This window comes from Pseudophryne corroboree, chromosome 6 (assembly GCF_028390025.1).
Source record: "Pseudophryne corroboree isolate aPseCor3 chromosome 6, aPseCor3.hap2, whole genome shotgun sequence".
Classification (NCBI taxonomy): Eukaryota; Metazoa; Chordata; class Amphibia; order Anura; family Myobatrachidae; genus Pseudophryne; species Pseudophryne corroboree.
The window spans coordinates 284,854,005-284,878,071 of record NC_086449.1 but is presented as its reverse complement, the minus strand read 5'-3'; the positions used below and the strand labels follow the sequence as shown (position 1 = coordinate 284,878,071).

General features: G+C 46.8%; 1 protein-coding gene across 2 annotated transcripts in view; it reads left to right on the top strand.

Annotated features, from left to right (window-relative positions):
- The window catches only part of MYO5C (myosin VC), a 333,517-nt gene that overhangs the window by 47,724 nt on the left and 261,726 nt on the right, over positions 1-24,067 (top strand). For both annotated transcript variants that reach the window (XM_063926097.1, XM_063926096.1), the window contains exons 2-3: positions 21,179-21,289; positions 22,692-22,854. In XM_063926097.1, the coding sequence (XP_063782167.1) occupies positions 21,179-21,289; positions 22,692-22,854 (274 nt within the window). The remainder of the gene's footprint in view (positions 1-21,178; positions 21,290-22,691; positions 22,855-24,067) is intronic.

Below are 24,067 nucleotides of genomic sequence, written 5' to 3'. Positions count from 1 at the left end.
CAGTCTGCGAGGTTGGGATGCGGTGTGGGAGCAACACTCTCTTCAAGGTTGGTGGACCAGGGAGGAATCTCTCCTCCCGATAAATATTCTGGAATTGCAGGCAGTGTTCAATGTGCTGAAACTTTCCTTTCCTCTGGTACAGAACAGGCCTATTCAAGTACAGTCAGACAACGCCACCACGGTGGCGTACATAAATCATCGGGTGTAGTATGGCTGACCGGCGGTCTCCTGACCGCCGGTCAGTTTACCGACGCCGGGATCCCGGCAGCGTACCGACGCCGGGATCCCGGCGGGGAGGGGCGAGTGCAGCAACCCTTTTGCGGGCTCGGTGGCGACCTGTGGTCGCCACGGGTTCTATTCCCACTCTATGGGTGTCGTGGAAACCCACGAGTGGAAATCGTCCCTGTTGGTCGGCATGCCGACCATCGGGAAACTGAGCCGGCGGGATGGTGGAGGAGGTCATGTGACTGTCGGTCAGCAGACCGGCGTCACATGAATACCACCCAAATCATGAAGGCGGCACTCGAAGCCGCATGGCAATGATGGAAGTGTAAAAAATCCTTCAATGGACGGAACGCCATCTGCCAGCCATATCGGCAGTGTTCATTCCGGGAGTCCTCAACTGGGAAGCGGATTTCCTCAGTTGTCAGGATGTACACGCCGGAGAGTGGAGTCTTCTTCTGGAAGTCTTTCAACTCCTAGTGGACAAGTGGGGCCTACCAGATGTAGACCTGATGGCATCTCGACATGGAACTTTCGGCTGCCATACGTGTCCCCTCTGGTGTCTCTTCTGCCCAGGGTGATATGGAAGTTCAAGCAAGAAGGAGGAAGTTCAAGCAAGAAGGAGGAAGTTCAAGCAACTTCTAGGCGCTCCAGCGTGGCCCAGACGGCACCCTCTTTTACTTCCCCAACGACCAGACTTCCTCGTTCAGGGCCCTTGTGTCTGCCAGGACCTGGCATGACTGGTTTTGACGGCGTGGCTCTTGAAGCTTCACTCCTGAGGACCAAAGGATTCTCTGAGGCTCGGATTTATTATAGGGTCTGGAATTCTTACTTCACCTGATGTGCTACTAAGAATTATGATGCATACAAGTTCAGCACTGCCAGACTTCGGCTCGGATTTATTATAGGGTCTGGAATTCTTACTTCACCTGGTGTGCTACTAAGAATTATGATGCATATAAGTTCAGCACTGCCAGACTTTTGGCTTTTCTTCAACAAGGCCTGGACTTAGGCCTTTGTTTGGCCTCCCTCAAGGTTAATTTATCTGTCTTGTCGGTGTGGTTTCAGAGAAAAATTGCGTCTCTTCCTGACGTTCATACTTTCACTCAGGGTGTTTTACGGATTCAACCTCCCTATGTCCCTCCTGTGGCTCCATGGGATCTATCTGTTGTTCTGAATGCCCTGCAAGAGTCTCCATTTGAACCTCTTGACTTTTTGGACCTTAAATGCCTTACGCTTAAGGTCGTTTCTCTGTTGGCTATTGCCTCTGCTAGGAGGGTGTCGGACTTAGGCACTTTGTCCTGTCGTCCACTCTTTCTGATTTATCACCGTGACCGTGCAGTTCTTAGAATTCGCCCTGGTTATCTACCAAAGGTGGTGTAATCTTTCCATCTTAATCAAGAGATTGTGGTTCCGGCCTTTATCTCTCCTGGTTTGTCTTCCAAAGAGCGGTCTTTGGATGTGGTACGGGCTCTCCGTATATATGTGGAGAGGACTGCCTCCATCCGGAGGTCAGATTCTCTTTTTGTCCTTTTTGGTTTTCACAAATGTGGCTGGCCTGCAAATAAGCAAACTTTGGCCAGATGGATTAGAATGGTGATTGCACAAGCTTATGCGCAGGCTAGGCTCCCAGCTCCTGCTGCTATTAAGGCCCATTCTACTCGGTCTGTTGGACCTTCTAGGGCGGCCCTCCGTAGCGCTTTCCCTGAACAATTGTGCAAGGCGGCTACGTGGTCCTCAGTGAACACCTTCATCAGGTTCTATGCCTTTGATACCTTTGCCTCCCAGGATGCTTCCTTTGGACGCCGGGTTCTTGTGCCCACTACAGTGCACCCCCCCCCATGAGGAACTGCTTTAGGACATCCCCGATGTTATTCCCTGTTGAATACCAATGTACCCCGCTGCAGAAAAGGAGATTTATGGTAAACTTACCATAGTTAAATCTCTTTCTGTGAGGTACACTGGATTCCACAGGGCGCCCACCGTGATGCACTTAACTTCTCTGGGTTTGTATGGTATTAGCCGCTGGTACCTTCTCCTGTCGTGAGAATGTGTTTCTATGTGGCTAACATCTGCCGTCTCTATTTTACCTGCTAGTGCATTGGGCTGGTTAACGAAACTAAGCTCCAGTGCCTGGAGGCGGGGCTATAGAGGAGGCGGTGCAGTGCATCCTGGGAACAGTCAAAGCTTTAGCCTGTTGGTGCCTCGGATCAAGATCCAACTCTACACCCTGATGTTATTCCCTGTGGAATCCAGTGTATCTCACAGAAAGAGATTTAACTATGGTAAGTCTACCATAAATCTCCTTTTTTCTACACTTGAACAAGGGGATCTTTTAGTCTGAAACGTCTGCTTCTTCTGTTACTGTTTGCCTGCTTTAATAAAAAATGTAAAATAAACCTCTATTGAGCATGTTTTGGTGCAACAATTCACTGGCATGTAGACTTACTTTTGCGACAGAAGAACCTGCCATTGCTGTGAGCTTGTGTAACAGATTGTAACCAGGTCAGCCAAGAATGGGTAAAGTGGGCATGGCAAAATGGCAGGAGGAATGGCAGCGCCTCCTAAACACCCCCTCTCCGAAAGAATAGCTTTCTCGGCACTGGGGGTCACTCAGGGGGCAGCACTGAACATTTGTCCTCCCCAACGGTGGGGCGGTTGCATAATGTCCCACATTGCCGTTCTGATAAAGAAAATGGAGGCGGTGCAGCTGCATATGCAATATGCAGGGGGCATCTGCTATTCCCTGTTCAGCAATGCGATTGCAAATAGATTGCGATCACAATGCTGGGCAGGACTTGGGGAGTTATTCAAGTTGGGTTCCTTTCTTTTGCATTCTGAATGTCCTGCCCAGTGGTTCATAACCTTTTTTTAACCATGACTCCCTAGAGTATCAGAATTTGTTTCACGGCACCCCTAGGCCAAAGTTTTTTATTGAGAAATTTAAAAAAAATAATCTAAAATTAACTAAATTGTGTTTATAATATGTCACCTTAAGTTCAGTTATGTGGTGAGGGACTGGTTTTGCTAATTAAATTAAGTATAAATAATTTGAATTGGACCTGGACCACCAAACTACAGCACCACTGCAAGCCCCCCCCCCCCCCCCCCCCGCACCTTTCCCAAGGCACCCCAGGGTGTCACGGCTCCATATTGGAAACTACTGCCCTAAAATTAACTTCTTTTAACTACATGCAATACATCTTGGATCTCAATTCCTATAAAGATGTAAATGTATATGTGGGAATAGTCCTCGACCCCCTGCCAGCATTCTGGTGGCTGGGATCCCGGCTGCGGTATGCTGACCGCCGGGATGGTGACTACATCCCATTTAGATGACTGTGTGGGAGTTTTATCATTATTATCCTATTTGTATGTAAAAGGTGTTGAAAGGGGAGAGCGCTACTGCGCAGATTCCATACTGATCCTCCAGGGAGGCTTCACTCACTGTACCAAGATGGCTACTGACCTAAATACTGCATATAAGTGCGGCGCCATCTTGACAATGTCTTAGAGCAGGGGTGGCCGGACTTTTGGGACCTGGGATCTACTTTTTGTTCACTTACTTACCGGTGAGCTACTGCCGTCAAATAACACCAATAATAATGCTCACATTTTAAAAAAAAAGCAATAATGATGCTATCCATTAACAGCAGCAATACTAATGTGCACATTTAAAAATAGTATTAAGAATGACAACATCAAATAACCCCACTCTGTGCAAATCCCCCCTTTGCAGATACCCCACTTGTGCAGATACCCCCCTTCCAGTCCACTGCATAATAGCCCCCTTTACAATAATCCCCTCTGTGCAGATCCTCCACCCTTTGCAGATCCCCCCTTGTGTAAAATAAAATCAACCTTTACCACATGAAGATACCATGCTCTGTGCAGATCCCCCCTTTGCAGATCGTCCCTGCCCTTGTGAAGAAACCCCTTTGCATAACTTACCTGACAAGTTGTCACACTGCCTAGCTTCAGTACTCCCTCTCCCCGCAGTCACAACTTTCAAGCTGCATGGCCTCCTACTGGCTGCTTCTCCTGTCTTCGCCACCGCCGGCTGGATAAACTGGATCCAACTAGCGGCCAGGCTCCGCACACTGCAGCCCTGGGAACTGTGAAGAGAAGCAGTGGTGGCAGGCTCCTTACAGTTGGGGCGACAGTCATAACCACCATAGCATTAATTTCTGATGCTAACAGGGATTACAACTGTACAAATGTAGCCATTCTCGTCATGGCTACATCTTACCGCGATTGCGCCTTGTTAGGCACGACCGCACTGCGTACGTCTGGACATGTGTGTGCCCCATTCGCATGGATGGGAGCGGCAAATGCCGCAGCTCGGCACGGCTAGGCGCAGGTGCGCATAGCTGTGTCGAAGGTGCACGTTTCCCTCAGATGTAGCCATGATCAGCTTGGCTACATCTGTATATAGTATTGGATAAAAACAAAAATAGGATTTTGGTTACCTACCGGTAAATCCTTTTCTCGTAGTCCGTAGAGGATGTTGGGGTGCACATTAGTACCATGGGGTATAGACGGGTCCACCTGGAGCCATTGGCACTTTAAGAGTTTAAGAGTGTGGGATGGCTCCTCCCTCTATGCCTCTACTACCAGACTCAGTCTAGAAACTGTGCCAGAGGAGACGGACATCTTCGAGAGAAGGATTATACACAGATAGTGGCGAGATTCACACCAGCTCACACATACAAGGCACGTCAAGCCAACGTAGCTTGAAAACTCAGCAAATGCTGAAACATTACTTACCAAGTAACAATGCAGTACTCAACTAAAACTAAGTTGTACTGAACCAAATAACGTTTGCAGGAAAACGAAGTGCTGGGCGGGCGCCCAGCATCCTCTACGGACTACGAGAAAAGGAATTACCGGTAGGTAACCAAAATCCTATTTTTTATTACGTCCTAGAGGGTGCTGGGGTCCACATTAGTACCATGGGGATGTACCAAAGCTCCCAGAACAGGAGGGAGAGCGCGGAGGCTCCTGCAGAACTGATTGACTGAACTTCAGATCATCAGAGGCCAAAGTATCGAACTTGTAAAACTTTGCAGCTCGGCAAAGTTGCACTGCCGAGGCACCCCGGGCAGCCGCCCAGGAAGACCCCACCTTACGAGTAGAGTGGGCCTTAACAGATTTTGGATACGGCAGTCCTGCCGTAGAATAAGCGTGCTGGATAGTGAATCGAATCCAGCGAGAAATAGTCTGCTTAGAAGCAGGACACCCAATTTTCTTGGGATCATATAGGACAAACAGAGAGTCCGAGTTTCTGTGACGAGAAGTTCTCTTCACATATATCTTCAGAGCCCTTACAACATCCAAGAACTTTGATGTAATTGAGGAGTCAGTAGCCACTGGTACCACAATAGGTTGGTTGATATGAAATGCCGACACAACCTTCGGAAGAAACTGCTGACGTGTCCGGAGCTCAGCTCTATCTTTGTGGAAGGTCAAGTAAGGGCTTTTAAAGGATAAAGCCCCCAAATCGGACACGAGTCTAGAATAAGATAAGGCCAACAACGTGACCGCCTTCCCTGTAAGAAATTTAACCTCAACCTCCTGTAGAGGCTCAAACCAATCAGACTGGAGGAACTGCAACACCACGCTCAGGTCACAAGGCGCCGTAGGTGGTACAAAGGGAGGTTGGATATGCAGAACTTCCTTCAAAAAGGTTTGAACCTCAGGGAGGGCAGCCAATTGATTCTGAAAGAAAATGGATAGGGCCGAAATCTGGACCTTCACAAATCCTAACCTCAGGCCCATATCCACACCTGCTTGCAGGAAGAGGAAAAACGTCCGAGTTGAAACTCCACCGTAGGTGACTTCTTGGATTCACATCAAGAGACATATTTCTTCCAAATACGATGGTAATGTTTAGACGTTACCCCTTTCCTAGCCTGCATAAGGGTAGGAATGACCTTCTTCGGAATGCCCTTCCGAGCAAGTATCAGGCGCTCAACTTCCATCCTGTCAAACGTAGCTGCGGTAAGTCTTGATAGGCGAACAGCCCCTGCTGCAGCAGGTCCTCCCGAAGGGGAAGAGGCCTCTGTTCTTCTTGTAGTAGATTCAGAAGGTCCGCGTACCAAGCCCTTCTTGGCCAGTCTGGGGCAATGAGGATCGCTTGAACCCTTGTTCTCCTTATGAACTTTAGGATTCTTGGGATGAGTGGGAGTGGTGGAAACACATACACTGACTGGAACACCCACGGAGACACCAGGGTGTCCACTGCCACTGCCTGTGGGTCCCTCGACCTGGAACAATAACGCCGAAGCTTCTTGTTGAGATGAGAGGCCATCATGTCAATTTGGGGTAATCCCCAAAGGTCAGTTATTTCCTTGAACACCTGTGGATGGAGACCCCACTCCCCTGGATGGAGATCGTGTATGCTGAGGAAGTCTGCATCCCAGTTGTCTACTCCCGGAAAGAAGATGGCTGACAGCGCCAATGCTTGTTTTTCTGTCCAGAGGAGTATTCTTGTCACCTCTGACATCGCCGCTCTGCTCTTCTTTCCGCCTTGTCGGTTCATGTAAGCCACTGTTGTTACGTTGTCCGACTGCACTTGAATGGCCCGATTTCTTAGATAAGGCCCGCCTGAAGAAGACCGTTGTAGACGGCTCTTAGTTCCAGGATGTTGATGGGCAAGCCGGCTTCCAGGCTTAACCACCGTCCTTGGAAGGTCACTCCTTGAGTGACTGCTCCCCAGCCCCGAAGGCTTGCATCTGTGGTTAGAAGGACCCATTCCTGAATCCCGAACCTGCGGCCCTACAGAAGGTGAGTTAATTGTAACCACGAGAGGAGCGAAATCCTGGCCCTCAGTGACAGACGAATTCTCTGGTGCATGTGGAGATGAGCTCCCACTTGTCCAAGAGATCCAGTTGGAAGGTCCGAGCATGGAACCTCCCCTACTGGAGAGCCTCGTAAGAGGCCACCATCTTTTCCAACAGGCGAATGCATTGATGAACCAACACCCGGGCTGGCTTCAGGACATCCCGGACCATAGCCTGTATCACCAACGCCTTTTCCTGCAGAAGAAACACCTTCTGCACTTCTGTATTCAGGATCATTCCCAGAAAGGACAACCACTGGGTTGGTTACAAATGTGATTTTGGAAGGTTCAGAATCCAACCATGACTCTTGAGGAGGCATGTTGTGAGAACAATGGACTGCAGCAGCTTCTCCTTGGACGATGCCTTTATCAGCAGATCGTCCAGATATGGAATGATGGTCACCCCTTGTTTGCGGAGGAGAACCATCATTTCTGCCATCACCTTGGTAAACACCCTTGGTGCTGTGGAGAGGCTGAATGGCAGGGCCTGGAACTAGAAATGACAGTCCAGCAATGCAAAATGGAGATAAGCCTGATGCGGCAGCCAGATCGGAATGTGGAGGTACGCATCCTTGATATCCAGGGATACCAGGAATTCCCCCTCTTCCAGACCTAATATCACCGCCCTGAGAGACTCCATCTTGAACTTGAACTCCTTTAGAAAGGGGTTCAACGACTTTAGGTTCAGAATGGGCCTGACCGATCCATCCGGTTTCGGTACCACGAAAAGAGGTTTGAATAGTAACCTGTGGCCTGCGCAGGGGAAGGAACTGGCACAATGAACTGTGCCTCCACCAGCTTTTGGACAGCTTCTTGTAGTACGGTGCTGTCTGCCAACTGAGTTGGTAAGCCTGATTTGAAAAAACGATGAGGAGGGAGACTTTGAAATTCTAGCCTGTAGCCCTGGGATACAATATCGATCACCCAGGGATCCAGGCCGGACGATACACAGACGTGACTGAAGTGTCTGAGTCTCGCTCCCACCGGCCCCACCTCCAGGCCGCGCGGTCCACCATCATGCGGAGGACTTTGGCGTACCTGATGCAGGCTTTTGTTCCTGGGAACCTGCAGCGGCAGGTTTCTTGTACTTAACGCGACCTACCCTAAAGAAGGTATTGGACGGTCACCGTCTGTGGTGTCAGAATCAGTATCCATGTCGTCCTGTGTGTCATGCACAAGCGCACGCTTATGGGGGTATATAGTGGAGCGTCCTGAGGTACCAGAAACTGGCTATACTGCCATTGAGCTCTGTAATACCTGGGTTGCAGATTCATTACCTGCAACCCTGTCAGAAATCTGAGAAATCCAAGATTTGATAGAGGAAAACCACTCAGGTTCCCTTGCTGGTATTTGTGCTAAACCACTGCTATCCTGATTACATGGAATGGGATCATCCTGGGAGGATAAATCCTCTGCAGCATATGACACAGTGGCCCTCATTCCGAGTTGATCGCTCGCTAGCTGCTTTTAGCAGCAGTGCAAACGCTAGGCCGCCGCCCTCTGAGAGTGTATCTTAGCTTAGCAGAAGTGTGAACGAAAGGTTAGCTGAACTGCTAGAAAAAATTTTCATGCAGTTTCAGAGTAGCTCCAAACCTATTCCTACCTTGCGATCACTGCAGACAGTTTAGTTCCTGTTTTGACGTCACATACACGCCCTGCGTTCGGCCAGCCACTCCCCCGTTTCCCCAGGCACGCCTGCGTTATCTTCTGACATGCCTGCGTTTTTTAGCACACTCCCGGAAAACGGTCAGTTACCTCCCAGAAACGCCCCTTTCCTGTCAATCACTCACCGATCAGCCGAGTGACTAAAAAGAGTCGCTCGACCTTGTGTAAAACTGCATAGTTTTGTGTGAAAGTACTTGGCGCGTGCGCACTGCGGCCCGTGCACATGGGTAGAAGTGCCGATTTTTAGCTGCGAACAACGGCAGCTAGCGATCAACTCGGAATGACCCCCCGTGTCCCTGGACATAGCTTATAGGAGACCACCTAACACTCTACACACACACACAGTGAGGGCAGACAGAGTTTCCCCCCCCCCCCCCCAAGAATGGCAAGAGAGACACAGAGTTTGGAGCCAACCCACACATAGCGCTTTACCAAAGGGAGACCCCTTGTCAGCGCTGACTGTGCACCTTAATAGGACACACAGTCGTATTACAGCCTCCCACCCCTTCTATAACCCCCTGGTACCGTGTACAGGGGGTAATTACAAGTTTATCGCAGCAGGAAATTTTTTAGCAGTTGGGCAAAACCATGTGCACTGCAGGGGAGGCAAATATAACATGTGCAGGGAGATTAGATTTGGGTGGGTTATTTTGTTTCTGTGCAGGGTAAATACTGTCTGCTTTATTTTTACACTGCAATTTAGATTGCAGATTGAACACACCGCACCCAAATCTAACTCTCTCTGCACATGTTATATCTGACCCCCCTGCAGTGCACATGGTTTTGCCCAAATGCTGACAAAGGGGGTAATTCCAAGTTGATCGCAGCAGCAATTTTGTTAGCAGTTGGGCAAAACCATGTGCACTGCAGGGGAGGCAGGAATAATATGTGCAGAAAGAGTTAGATTTGGGTGGGTTATTTTGTTTCTGTGCAGGGTAAATACTGACTGCTTTATTTTTACACTGCAAATTAGATTGCAGATTGAACACACCACACCCAAATCTAACTCTCTCTGCACATGTTATATCTGCCTCCCCTGCAGTGCACACGATTTTGCCCAACTGCTAACAAAATTCCTGCTGCGATCAACTTGGAATTACCACCAAAGTTCCTGCTGCGATCAACTCAGAATTACCCCCACAGATAGGGGGTAATTCCAAGTTGATCGCAGCAGGATTTTTGATAGCAATTGGGCAAAACCATGTGCACTGCAGGGGAGGCAGATATAACATGTGCAGAAAGAGTTAGATTTGGGTGGGTTATTTTATTTCTGTGCAGGGTAAATACTGGCTGCTTTATTTTTACACTGCAAATTAGATTGCAGACTGAACACACCCCACCCAAATCTAACTCTCTCTGCACATGTTATATCTGCCTCCCCTGCAGTGCACATGGTTTTGCCCAATTGCTAACAAAAACCCTGCTGCGATCAACTTGGAATTACCCCCATAGCTGGAGTTGCTGTGGAGGGACCTTCTTTCCTGGTCAGCGCTGTGCAGGCAGGAAAATGGCGCTGAAACGCTGCTGGGTCTGCTCTGAGGAGAAGCTCTGCCCCCTTAATTGCGCTGTCTTCCCGCTGTTCATGGATTATACTGATATACAGTATATAGTGCTGGTTGAGATCCGAGGACCCCGACAGGCTTCTGGACCAGTGCAGGGGTTAAGCGCTGGCCCAGGGTGCCGCTCACAGCGCCGCGACATGTACCGCTGAGCCTTCACAGGAGCGCAGTTAATACTGCGCTCCCTCCCCGCTGCCGCCATATTCACACAGGCCCCACGCTTGCTAGGGGGGTCGGTGTCTCACTCGCCACTTCTTCAGCTCTGTAAGGGGTTGGCGGCATGCTGCTGGGGCGAGCGGTCCCCTGTGGCGGAGAACGATCAGACCCTTCTGGAGCTCAGTGTACAGTCAGCGGAGACAGTGGCTCAGACCTCGCAGGGCGGACACTGCTCCCCCCCTTAGTCCCTCGCTGCTGGGGGGCTGTTGCCAGCAGCCTCCCTGTAAAATAAAAAACTCTAAATTAAACTTTTCTAGAAAAGCTCAGTAGAGCTCCCCTAGCTGTGACCGGCTCCTCCGGGCACATTTCTAAACTGAGTCTGGTAGGAGGGGCATAGAGGGAGGAGCAAGCCCACACTCTTAGGTGGACATTTACTAAGCAGTGATAAGAGTGGAGAAGTGAGCCAGTGGAGAAGTTGCCCCATCAACCAATCAGCAGCTCTGTATAATTTTATAGTATGCAAATTATAGATGTTACTTCAGTGCTGATTGGTTGCCATGGGCACTTCTCCACTGGCTCATTTCTCCGGTCTTATCACTGCTTAGTAAATGTCTCCCTTAAACTCTTAAAGTGCCAATGGCTCCTGGTGGACCTGTCTATACCCCATGGTACTAATGTGGACCCCAGCATCCTCTAGGACGTAAGAGAAAGTAATGATTAAAGCACAATATAATTCTCTTTCACCTCTGCACATTAATAAAAATGGATCAGCCTGCAACACTGGCACACTGGAATTTAGGCAGGCAGAGAGAGAGAGAGAGTAAAGGATTTAATTTGCAATATTATAGGCTCACTACACAACTCCAAGGAGATGTCATAGGTGCAGCTGCACATAAAGGATTTAATGAGGACCATTATAGGCCCATCTAGACAGCGCTCTTCAAATATCTCTAATGGCCCATTTGCAGCCGCTTGTGGTTGTTATGTATGGCACTGTCCCAGTAGGTGTGAGATTTTATTTTTATCCAATACTATGCTGTCCCCAAAGTCATAAGTCACATATTATAGTAGTCATGCTAAAAGTCTGCCGACGATTCAAACTAAACTGCCCTTATCTTTGTCCAGTCACTAACCTTCTACCAGTGTGCTATGCCGTCCCAGGCCTCTGAAGGCATATGTCAGAGACAGCAACAGCACAGCCCTGATATAGGCAGTTGCCATTATGACATCACAGCATGACCTCACACACACCACCAGACCAACCAAGACTGGTTATTTCTGGATTGAGGCCCTTGTTGTCTTTTACATGACCTAAGGTAAATGTGATTTCACTTCTTATTTAAAACTATTAAATTCAGATTAGAATATTTTTATTACTAGCGTTTGCCCGCAGTGGCATCTGATATTGTGATGTATATTTTATATTGTACACACAGGGCCTGATTCAGGTTAGATAGCAAAAAGCGATCCAACCGCAAAAATTTGTAAGAGGATGTGGGTGCATGCGCAAGGCCCGTCCTGCGCATGAGCCCGCATTTTCTGCAGCGCCCCGCAGAAAATGCGATCGCCTCTGCCTGTCAAGCAGGCAGAGGCGGTTGTAGGGCAGCAACTCTTCATTTCCAAGGTGGAGACGGAGCATTGTGGGGGGGTGGTTTCAAAACAGGGCCGCCGCCGGAGAAATGGGGGGGGGGGGCGTGATTGGGGCGGCTGCAATCACAAAAATGGCGGCGGGCCTCCTGCGGGCACAGACAGGTTGCGGGAGGCTACCCCATTTTTTATGATCATGCTGAAATTGCGGTGCGACTGCAATTTCAGCGTAGTCAAGGGGGGGAGGTGGCGTGCTGGGGGGCCTTGCCCTGCGATGGGTGAAACCCAGCATGCGATCCAAAGGTTTGCAAATTCTGCTACTTAGCAGAATTTGCAATCATTACTGAACAATATTTGCAGTTTTTCTTCAGGGCCAACACAAAAGATGCTTAGGGCTACTAACACGTGAGCAAGCCACGTAAAGCTTCCTATGGGGCAGTGGCGTCACAATGGAGCTACGGCCCGTACCCGAGTGTCACCCGCCAACGGGTGATACCAATGTGCCGGCTCCTCTTCAATGACAGGAGCCGAGTGTTGCCCTGTGACATTACGTACAGCACCCAGCTCCTTTCACTGTGCAGGAGCCAGCACCACACACACACTAGTCCCCGGGTGCAGCCCGCAACCCCCAGGACACCTGGAGAGACAAAACGGAGATTCGGGCCACAAGGCCACGCCCCTACTCATGAGACCATGCCCTCTTTTGCCGTTGCACACTGCATTACCTCCGTCCCCTCCTCTCCGGGTGTCACCAGTGACAGTGACGCCCCTGCCATGCTTGTAGCAGCTGGTCCTCAGATCTACGCCTGCAGCCCTGAGTGTTTGCCCCTGTGACTTTTGATTGTCATAGTGAAGCAGAAGCTTACAGGAACTGCAGGGGCTTGGATTGAAAAGAAAATTTGATGGGGATAAGGGGTATACGTGAGATAAACAGTATCACCTGCACCACATCCCATTAGAATCTCTCCCTCAATTAGGTTCCTCTGCAGAGCAGTCACTTTAAGTTGGTTTCTGTTGTATAACCTGGGCAGTGTCAAGTTCCGCAGAAGCATAACCGAAACATCAACTGTCAGTGCAGTACTGTACGCTGAAAGTCCAGCTGCACTGAGGGGTCTATTTACTAATCCTCAGATAAAGTGGCCGGAGATAAGGTACCAGCCAATCAGCTCCTAACTGCTATGTCACAGGCTGGGTTCGAAAAATGACAGGAGGTGTTTGGCTGGTAATTTATCTCCATCCACTTTATCTCCACCTAAGGCTTAGTAAATAGACCCCAGAGTAAATAGATTTATTAAGCCTGGTGTGTCAGCGTCCGGAGTCTTACCGGTACGCTGGGGCCGCGGAGATGGCTTTCTTGGCGATTGTCGGGCAGCGGCGGAGGTGGGCTGCTGCGCCAGATCTGTGGGCAGCAGTAGCGGCGGTGAGGGGGTCCGCTCGTGGCGGCGGGACGCCGCTACAGCAGGTCGCTCTTGCTGAGCCGTTGCTAGGAGACCAGGGGCAGTGAGCAATGTGGCTTTGCAAAAAGGTCTGCATTACTGGGTGCCGCCATGTTGGAGACCAAGTTTTAAGCATAGTTCCTGTTTCTTGTTTCTTCCAGCCAATCCAGGGGAAGCTCTCCCTATAAAAGGGGGCTGGTTTAGGACAGGGATGCCAGTGCTTCAAGTTACAACCCTGTTGTAGGTGCTTTAGCCTGTGCTCCCAGGATTCCTGCCGTATTCTGGTTCCTCCTGATCCTGCTTGGTCGGTTCTCTGTTGCTGCTGCAGCCCTGCTGTTTCTAGCCTGCTACTGCCTGTGGAAGCGCTCCTGGAAAACCCGGTCCAGTAACACTCTTTGGGCACAGTCGGCCCCGGGTCTTCTGCCTCGTCTTTCAAGCCACACTCCACAGATCTCCTTCACCAGCCACGCCTTTGTACCACCGATCGCAGCCTGCAGATTATTATCTTCAGCCTCGTTTTCCAAACCACAGTCCACAGTCCTTGTCTCCAGCCACGTCTTCAACCATCATCCACAGTTCCACAGTTCATCATCTACAGTCTCGTCTTTCAAATCACAGCCCACAGTTCTTTGCCTCCAGCCACGTCGAAGGAACTATATCCAGCCCCCTCATCTGGCTCATCAGCTGCCGGATCTTCAAACCCTGCTAGACGTGACATGGTGAAGTGATAAAGTGGAAGGTGATAAATTACAAGCCAATCACCTCCTAACTGTCATTTTTCAAACCCAGCCTGTGATATGCCAGTTAGGAGCTGATTAGCTGTTCATTTATCACCTTCCACTTTATCACTTCACCAGGCTTAATAAATCTGCCCCTCAGTGACTTAAAAATTCCGCTCATACTGTATAGTTATTTTGGATGGGTTCGTATTGGGGGACTAGCGGTTGGGAGACTGCCGGTCACCATACCGACGCCGGGATCCCGTCTGTCAGATGGCCGGCGGAGGGGTGGCGAGCGCAACAAATCCCCTTGCGGGCTCGCTGTGCTTGCCACGCAGCGGGCTCGCCACAGGTTCTGTTTCCACTCAATGGGTGTCGTGGACACCCACGAGTGAGAATAGTCCCTGTTGGTCGGCATGCCAACCGATGGGTTAGTCAGTGTTCGGGATGCCGGCACCACTGGTTACATAACCGCATCCTTTTTGGACTTAATGAGTCTGCACACTGCAGGCATCTGGTTTTTCATTTATTGTTCCTCTCCCTGATGTTGGATCGAGATCATACATACCTCAGTCTAGGTCACTAAACTATACAATAGTGAAAATGCGATATACAGTGAATTCATACAGTAGTTTTTGTGTGATGCCACAACGTACAGACAAACAGACAGACTAAATTTCCCTTTTTTTTTTGTCTCCATGGTTCATAAACCATCCCTAGAAGTATAATTCTCAAAAAAAAAATGTCTATGTACAGACACAACCCTTAAGGCCCATACACACTGGATGATTTTGAGCTGAAATCAGGTCACTTTTGGTGTGTTGTATGCACAAGCGATGTGTGGTGAGGGCTGATGCGCACTCTCGCTTCATCGCTGGCGGCCGCCGTTCATCTACTGGTATTACCAGTAGATGAATGGCGGGGTGAGCGGCTTTCCATAGCGTCCTGCTATGGAAAGCCATTCACCCCCGCTGACATCGCTGGGCAGGGGGGAAATCGCTCAGTGTGAATGCACCTTTACAGTTGTATTATATGTATAGGTTTTTATCGTAGGGTTTCCCTATTTATCTTTGGCTATGTAAGACTTTGTATGAACCCAATTTCCACTGTTGTTATGTTGTTTGTTACTGTTACAGTGTATCAGTGATAACCTCAATTAAGGACAAAACAATGAAAAAATCTGAGTAAATCTGTGAAAATCACAAACATATTCTGATTGGTCTGATTCTGCATATGCTACAGCAGTGTTTTTCAAGCACTGTGCTGTGGAGACTAGTGCTCCCTGAGCAGTCTCCAGGTGTGCCGCCATAGAAGTAGAGCCAGGCCTGTCAGTGTGCTGCCTCTACTGAGGCCCTGGAATTATCAATACTGGTGGGTTTTAACGGGTGCAGAGTCAGTTCTAATTTTGGGCCCGGGCAGTGTTGGGCTCTTCTGGCCTTCTCAGATGTGGCTCAGGCGTTACCTGACATCCTAGGATATGCAACTGCACCATGCATCACCATAATATTTGAGTAAAAGAAATGGTGTGTCTTGGCAATACTTAGATCTTGTTCAGTGTGCCGCGAGTTGTAAATGGTTGAAAATCTCTGATTTAAACTATTAAATAATAATTGCTTGGTGCATTTAACAAGTTTTTAATAGAACTTGATTTCACTACTTTTTTTGTTTTGGAAAATATGGGGCTCACTCCCTTTAATTTCATTATCATCATCAACGGACAAGATAATGGTTTATATGCCATAATGTTTGGTGAAACTGTAATAATGCTGTATACAGTATGTATGAAAAGTATCATAGGTGGTAATTCTACAGACAGTATCCATACGATAAAGCCAGTGGGCCTAATTCAGCATGGATTGCTAATTAGAGAATTCACAAATCAAGCGATTATCGAATGACTGCGCATGCTTATCATTCGCATTGCACACACACGTGGAGTAATAGTGACAGAAAACATATACAGATAATAATCGCAATGTAGCAGCTATTTGACTGACAGGAAGCCGGTGTTTAACGGCGGAAACCTGCCGTTTTCTGGGTATGTCAGAAAAAACACAGGCGTTCCCAGGCGTTTATTGGAGAGGGTCTCAGACTTCAGCGCAGACCACTTCCAGGCCGTCTCAGTCGTAGATGAGTGGCAGCTTTAGACCTACTCACATTTGCTCAGACGGCAAAGATTCTTCGTTGTTCCGGGATTTGCGTATGCATCTGCGAGTGGATGGTGATCTGCGATGCATTTGCAAATTTCCACGAGGCGTTTTTCTTCCTGTCAGGGCGGCACCTTTCTACTTGCAGACAACATCAGTTTCTCAGATTGACGATCCATGCTGAATTAGGCCCAGCATCCATACAACTGTCCTGTTTTCTCGCAGAACATATATAAAGGCCCTTGCCTCAGTCTAGTCGTTACCACCTTTTTGTTAATGTGGTATGCCTGTCTTATACTGGCCACACATGCCATGTAGCTGCCCGCGTGATCATATCAAAATCCTGCTGGAACTTTAGAGTCTATATTCAACAGGGTCAAAAGGTCGACATGTAAAAGGCCGAGAGCACCAACATGTCGACATGGTACAAAAAGGTCAACATGCATATGGCTGATGCATATTTGTTTATAATTTATTTTTCTTTATTCCAACTTTTCATACTTTACCATCCACATGAACTACAATTGGGAATAGTAATCTGTGCCAAGCACAGCGGTAGTGGAACGAGGCACCTTGCCCAAAGCATGATGAGCGAAGAAGTACACTTATGGGGCTTGTTTGTTGCATTAAAGTGACAAAACACCCCCCAAAAAATAAAAAAATAGTGTCTACCTTTTTTGTGTCAACCCTGTCAATGTCCACCCTTTGACCCTGTCGAACTTTGCTACGGTCTACCTATTCCATTTTGACCTTTTGACCTTATCGAACCAATGCATATGGGGGGGTCATTCTGAGTTGTTCGCTCGCTAGCAGATTTTAGCAGCATTGCACACGCTAGGCCGCCGCCCTCTGGGAGTGTATCTTAGCTTAGCAGAATTGCAAACGAAAGAGTAGCAGAATTGCGAATAATTAATTCTTAGCAGTTTCTGAGTCGCTCGAGACTTGCTCCTACACTGCGTCAGCTCAGCCCGTTTCGTTCCTGGTTTGACGTCACAAACACGCCCTGTGTTCGGCCAGCCACTCCCCCGTTTCTCCAGACACTCCCGCGTTTTATCCTGGCACGCCTGCGTTTTTCCGCACACTCCCAGAAAATGGTCAGTTTCCGCCCAGAAACACCTACTTCCTGTCAATCACACTCCGATCACTTCAACGATGAAAATTCTTTGTTCGGCCGTGAGTAAATCTACTAAGTTTTGTGCTAAAATACTTAGCGCATGCGCGCTGCGTACCATGCGCATGTGCATTTTTGCCTTAATCGCTCCGTTGCGAAAATCGGCAACGAGCGAACAACTCGGAATGACCCCCATTGACCATTAGCGATCGATCTATTGACTGTAGACCTTTTTATTGTAGATCTAATAATCCTTACCCTTATCTAATATTCATTGTCTACATATGGAAACTTCTGTTTTCTTTCTATCAGTAGTTTAAGGGTGACAGCACGATGCTACTTACACATATCGGAGCCAGTGAGATCTCATATTAAATTAATATCCATACCCCTATATAACATGAATTGCCCCTGCATTACAATAATTGACCTCACCAACCTCCATATTAAATAATAGTCCCATATGCAGCCACATTATCTTAATACCACTCCTTTTATTAATAGAATCCACGTAATATAAAGAGACCAAATATTAAAGGAACAGCCCCCACCTGCTGCAATGTTACACACCTTTTCCCACATTACATTAATAGCTCCTACCTACTGTTATGTCTCATTACATAAAGAGCAAAGATATTATATTAATAAGCTCACCACATTACATTAATAGCGCATTACATGAATACATTCTTGCATTACACTAATATCCCTCACAGCATTATATTGATAACCCCCACATTATACTAATACCCCAACACCAGCACGGGGAAATCTATGTAACAAACGGTATTCGGTCTCTAGGTCGACAATGTCTAGGTCGACTACTATTGGTCGACAGTAACTAGGTAGACAGAGTCTCTAGGTCGACAGGGTCTCTAGGTTGACAGGTCAAAAGGTCGACATGAGTTTTTCACACTTTTTTTTTTTTTTTTTACTTTTTCATACTTGACGAGCACAGCGGTAGCGGAGCAAGGCACCTTGTCCGAAGCATGGCGAGCGAACACGGTGCACTAATTGGGGTTCCCGGTCATTGTACGGAGAAAACGACACAAAAAAAACTTACAAAAAAACCCTAATGTCGACCTGTCGACCTAGAGCATGTCGACCTAGAAACCCTGTCGACCTAGAATCCCAGTCGACCTAGTTACTGTCGAGCAATAGTGGTTGATGTAGACCCTGTCGACCTAAGTGTGGTGGACCCTCCATACCACACCCGTAACAAACATCACAGTGGATATCTCCGTATTGAAATGAAAGCAATGTGAAACACATTTGTTAGAAAGTAAATATGTAGGAGCCCCATTACATTCATTTTTCTGAGTCCCGGTATCTGAGCATTACTAGGCTTTGTTGATGTGCATTAAATGCTTGATTTCAAGGCTGCGTATTAGGCTTTACATCTACATTTCCAATATTTCTAGCAAAATTAATCAGTTTAGATGAAGTAAATGATTCATCTGGCAGCAGCAGCAGCAGCACATATGATTTTATTTTTCTCCCTAATGTAATAAACATATTTTTCTGTCACCTAAGGGAAGGTCTCTTATAACAGGGTGTACCGCAATGTGCCTGATTGAGTAAACAGCTCAGTGTTTGCTTGTAAGGCTTGGCTTTTCGAGCCTTGATATTCACATGAACTCTTCCATTTACCATTGGAGGTGTCTGGAACTCTAGGGATATTTTCTAATACCAGCCACCTACTACATGCAGTCTGATTGCATGTGTGGTTTGCTATAACTTGTCTGCACATCATTTATTAATTTGGTTTATTGTATTTTTAAATCTTATAGCTGTCCACCTTTAAACTGCAGTACAGTGAGGCAGCGTAACTGAAAGTAAGGATCACCCAGTCTGTCACTGTAGCTCACTCTGCTCTGATCAACACCTGGCATCTTACAATCAGACACGGGGAGATATACTGAGATACACCAATCCTCCTGTTATTTTTCAAACACAGGGGCTAATTCAGGTTGGATTGCAATTCGTGATCCAACCGTTATTTTTGTGCTCGCCCCACGGGCGCATGCGCAGGTACCATCCTGCGCATGCGCCCGCACTTATGAACGCGTATGCCTGATTGACAGGCAGAGGTGTTCGCGGAGCAGGAGGGGGCGGCTGCGAGGAAAAAGGAACGTGTCGTCACGAACAGGGGGAGTGTCGTCAGCATTTTCGGGCGGCTGCATATCGTCACACGCAGCCCCTCCGATCTTAAAAATGGCGGCAGGCCTCCTACTGTCACAGCCAGGCTGCGCCGGCAGGAGGCTTCTATAATTTCTGCGATCACTTTGAAATTGCGATTGTGCTGCAATTCCAATGTGCTCGCAATGGGTGGGCGGCAGACACCATGCGAATGAAAGGATTGCAGACTCTTCTAAAAAGCAGAATTTGCAATCCTTACTGAATAAGGTCCACAGCCTGTAACATGACAGTTAGGAGCTGATTGGCTGGTACTTTATTTCTCTCCACTTTATCACTCTCCAAGGCTTAGTACATCGCCACCAGAGTTTTTAACATGTGTAATTGATTAATGTATGACTAACATCACTCATTAAGATTAATACAATTGTTATTCTTTATCTTTACAGAATACATGTGTCAAAATGGTAAATGACGTTATCATTGTACAGTAGTGGGGATTACATGATGTGTACATAGGGGCCCCTATCTGTTTAGAGATGCCACAAGACCTTTGAGGAGAAAGTACAAAGAATGGAGACAGGTCCTATTGAAATTAAAAAAATCTTGACTCCGCTATAGAAACAAGAGTTATTATGGAAAAAACGTTATGGCAAAAAGCAACAAAGACTCACTGGAAACTATTTTATTTTAGAATCCATTAGAACTGGAAAATGTAATGGGGAATTCAGTTATTTATTGCACCAGCTGTGCACCCAATCTTCCATCTAAAGTTATGGGAGATTGTGGGGCGCAATTCAATTTGGTTGTTATTTGCGCTTATCGTGTCTAAACAAAATGTGTTTAGCCTCATAAAACGGCTAAATCCAACCAAAGTGCTGGGCGCAATGTGAAAACTGCAGTTTGGACGCCCAAACGGGTCACTTTTCACTAATTTCAGCTCGCCACCTCCGGGGACTGGGAGCTGAAATGCTGGTGCTGGCAGTTGTTCATGCCCAAATGGAGCAACAAATTAATTGCTCCGTCGGGTGCCATCTAGTGGCTGTTGGTGTGATAAACAATTGAATTCATCCCTTAAGGTCAGAGTAAATCTAGTCAGATGGTGCAATTATGCACATTGGCAAAATTATGTTGAGCATATGGGGTGAGAGTGTCATGTTTAAAATGTATGGGTAGATATAGTGTTAGGAGGAATAAGGCGTAACTTCCCTGTGCTCAGTAGGATAAAGGGGAAATAGATCAAGCCTTGGAGAGAGATAAAGTGGAGAAGTTGCCCAAAACAATACACAGACTGACCACTGATAGGCCATGGCAGGCCCCAATGTGCCCAGACTGATCAGGGTCCTACCATGCTTTCTTAGTTCTGTATCTGTATGTATGAGTTTTTATTCAGCAGTTTGTAGCCTATGGCTGAGGAGGCTGCTGTATCTGAGGAATTATTAGGTTCTGGGGATTTTGCACTGTTTGCTGACTGAAAGGATAAAATCTCTGCAGCCATACATTTGTTTAAGCAGTATGCAGGATAGGTGTTCTATGAAGCTACAGTATTCTTGTCACATTATGCAGGATCTAATTGCAACCATTTATTTTTCTTTCAAGTATAACCGGGTTTGGATCCCAGATGCAGAAGAAGTGTGGAAATCGGCGGAGATTACAAAGGATTTGAAGATTGGGGACACAGTGCTTCATTTATGCTTGGAAGATGGCTCTGTAAGGACTAGTGTTAATGTAATCCCTGTATGCATTATTATATGTACATAGAAGCAGTGACAGATCTAGGGGGTTGGGGGCGATCAGGTAATAGCCCCCTGTAACACACACACACACACACACACACACACACACACACACCTATAGGCACTTCGTGATGCCGCAAGCTTGCCCTCTTCTCTACCTCATCTCTTCCCCAGGGCTGAGTCTTGGCACATCCACCTCCCCACTCACTGATAATCTGGCATTGTATGCAGTGAGTGAGGAGAATGAGCCGGCCCTGGAGAGGAGATAAAGTATCGGGGAGGAGAGAAAGGTACATTCACAGTGATCGCCCCCTCTTCCCTGGATCCGCCACTGCACAGAAGGTAGACCCATTCTACTACTCAGATATCATAGCTTACATGTCAAATTAGTAATAATACATATTATAATAATACATAGTATAAATTCTTATTGCATACTTGGCAGAAGTTGGCCCTACTCTCCCGGAGTTTGAGAGATCGCTCCAAAAGCAAGTATGGTTCACTCATATATTAGTCATGCCAGTCTGTATAGCAACTAAGAGAACAGAAAAGCTCCATACGGTAGCTTAAAAAAACACTTTCTCTTATTGTTGTATTCTTGTTTTATTTGTATGGATTTGCTGTGTGTGTGTGTGTGTGTGTGTGTGTGTGTGTGTGTGTGTGTGTGTGTGCCCCCCCGCCTCCTCCCCACACACAATTATAAAAAGCACTGAGGTCTCTGATATCTTCTATGTATTCACTAAAATAGCCTGGCTCAGATCATCCCTCCCAACATTATATAAAAAAGTAGTACATAGAGGTCTCACTCCTGTTCCATGGAATCCGGCCCACTATCCAATCAGTGGAAATAGTGAAGGTCAGCCAGACCCCATTTTTCCCAAACCACACTCCATCCTATTTGTGTGATCCTTCTCTTCCATATATGTCAGGTATGTCACCCTGTATATATTGTATGGGCCCCCAGCCTGTCAGCCCAATTGGCAAATAATTGAATCTGTGCTATAGGTCCGATCAGTTTGTGTTGCATTAAAATTTACAGAATTGAAAAGTAAAAACATTATTTTCTCTTCCTTAGTTTCTCATTCGTAAAAGCGAGATGGAATGACTTCTTTTTCTTTCCCGACAATTAGGGAACAATGGAGTAATGGTCAGAACATTATATCTGTTGGAGTCATCAGAACATTTATTAACTGAATTTGTCAGTAATTAAAATATTATTTAAATAGTAGTGTTAACACCATTAAATGTATCTAGCATTAATTGTCTTAACCCACAAGTAACAATATACATTTTAATAGTTTCTTCTTAATCGTCTGGGAGTGTGGTAATGCTGGGAAAAGTAGGTACAGAATGAGTTATCATTGTGATTATTGTAGGACCTGAAGTATGTGATTGAGAAGGGTCTGCCCCCTCTTAGAAATCCAGACATTCTTGTAGGAGAAAATGACCTCACCGCTCTCAGTTACTTACATGAACCGGCTGTCCTGCACAACCTCAAGGTGCGATTCATGGAATCCAAACTTATCTACACCTACAGTGGTAAGTAAACATTATATCACAGCTGCTGGGTGACTTTGTTAATGTTTCATAAGATTGAAGCACTGAATCAGTTGTTATAAATGTTGATTAATTCTGGAGATTTGGGTGTCATGTGCTTCATGCTTGGTATCTGCTGCTCCTTTCACATTCAGCTACTGGGTGTAAACAGCTTGAGAAGCTTATGAATCACTATGGGGTATATTAAATTTTTTCTGGATTTTTTGTCCAGCTATTCAATCCTGGACGTTTCGGACACTTTTCCAACAACGCGGATCCACATGTTTACCAACAGTGCCAGATTTTTCGACAGTCGAACAATCTGCACTTTGATTGAATAGGTCCAATGTAAATTGAACCTAAAAACGGTCGAAAAGTGCCGTTTTTCCGACTGTCGGAAAATTTGGCACTAATTGGGGGATATTCAATTGTTTGAAAAGTCAGTTGGGTGTCTGTTATTTCCTAACTAATAGGAAAAAACAGACACCCAACTGACTATTCAAACATTTGAATTCCCCCTATTGAACACCCCCCTATGAGGGGAAAGTATTGTGAGTAAGCAGTATTTGGGGCCCAATAGATGTATAAAACAAATACAGTCAGTACTAATACTACTTTCCTCCATGGTGATACATTGATCACTACAGTATGTTTAGGTTCAAGCTGTGTTCATGATCTGGTGACTGCCACACAAGACCCTACCATGGAAAGAAGATAAAACTGCACATGAGTACAGGCCCTGAATAATTGGGTACCAGACTTGATAAAAGTATACATAAATTTGCTGTCTTGCATTTGTGTAGTGACAACAATAGCAGGAATAAAAAATAGCAGTGATGCCCTAGATGGATATTGTATAGTTTAAAATGAACAAGAACACTTTGCTTTACTATAAGTATCTGTGACTTGTATAGTTGTTCCTCCATTTATGGCACTGTACCCAACATATGTTTACTCAGCTGGTCCTATTACAAGGGAAACATAACACACTGTTGTCTTGTCTCTGTATATGGGCCATAAACAGATTAGGGAGTTGTGTCTCTCTCCCGTCTTTGGACTACTGACTGTCACCAGTGACACAACCTCACACATTGCATCTCCTTCAGTTGCACACAGTGCACATATTTCAGCTGGGGTTATGAAAGCCATCACAAAGTGATTTTATGCCTGCACAGTTAAAGGGAACATTGCTTTGTATTAATGAAATGATGGATTA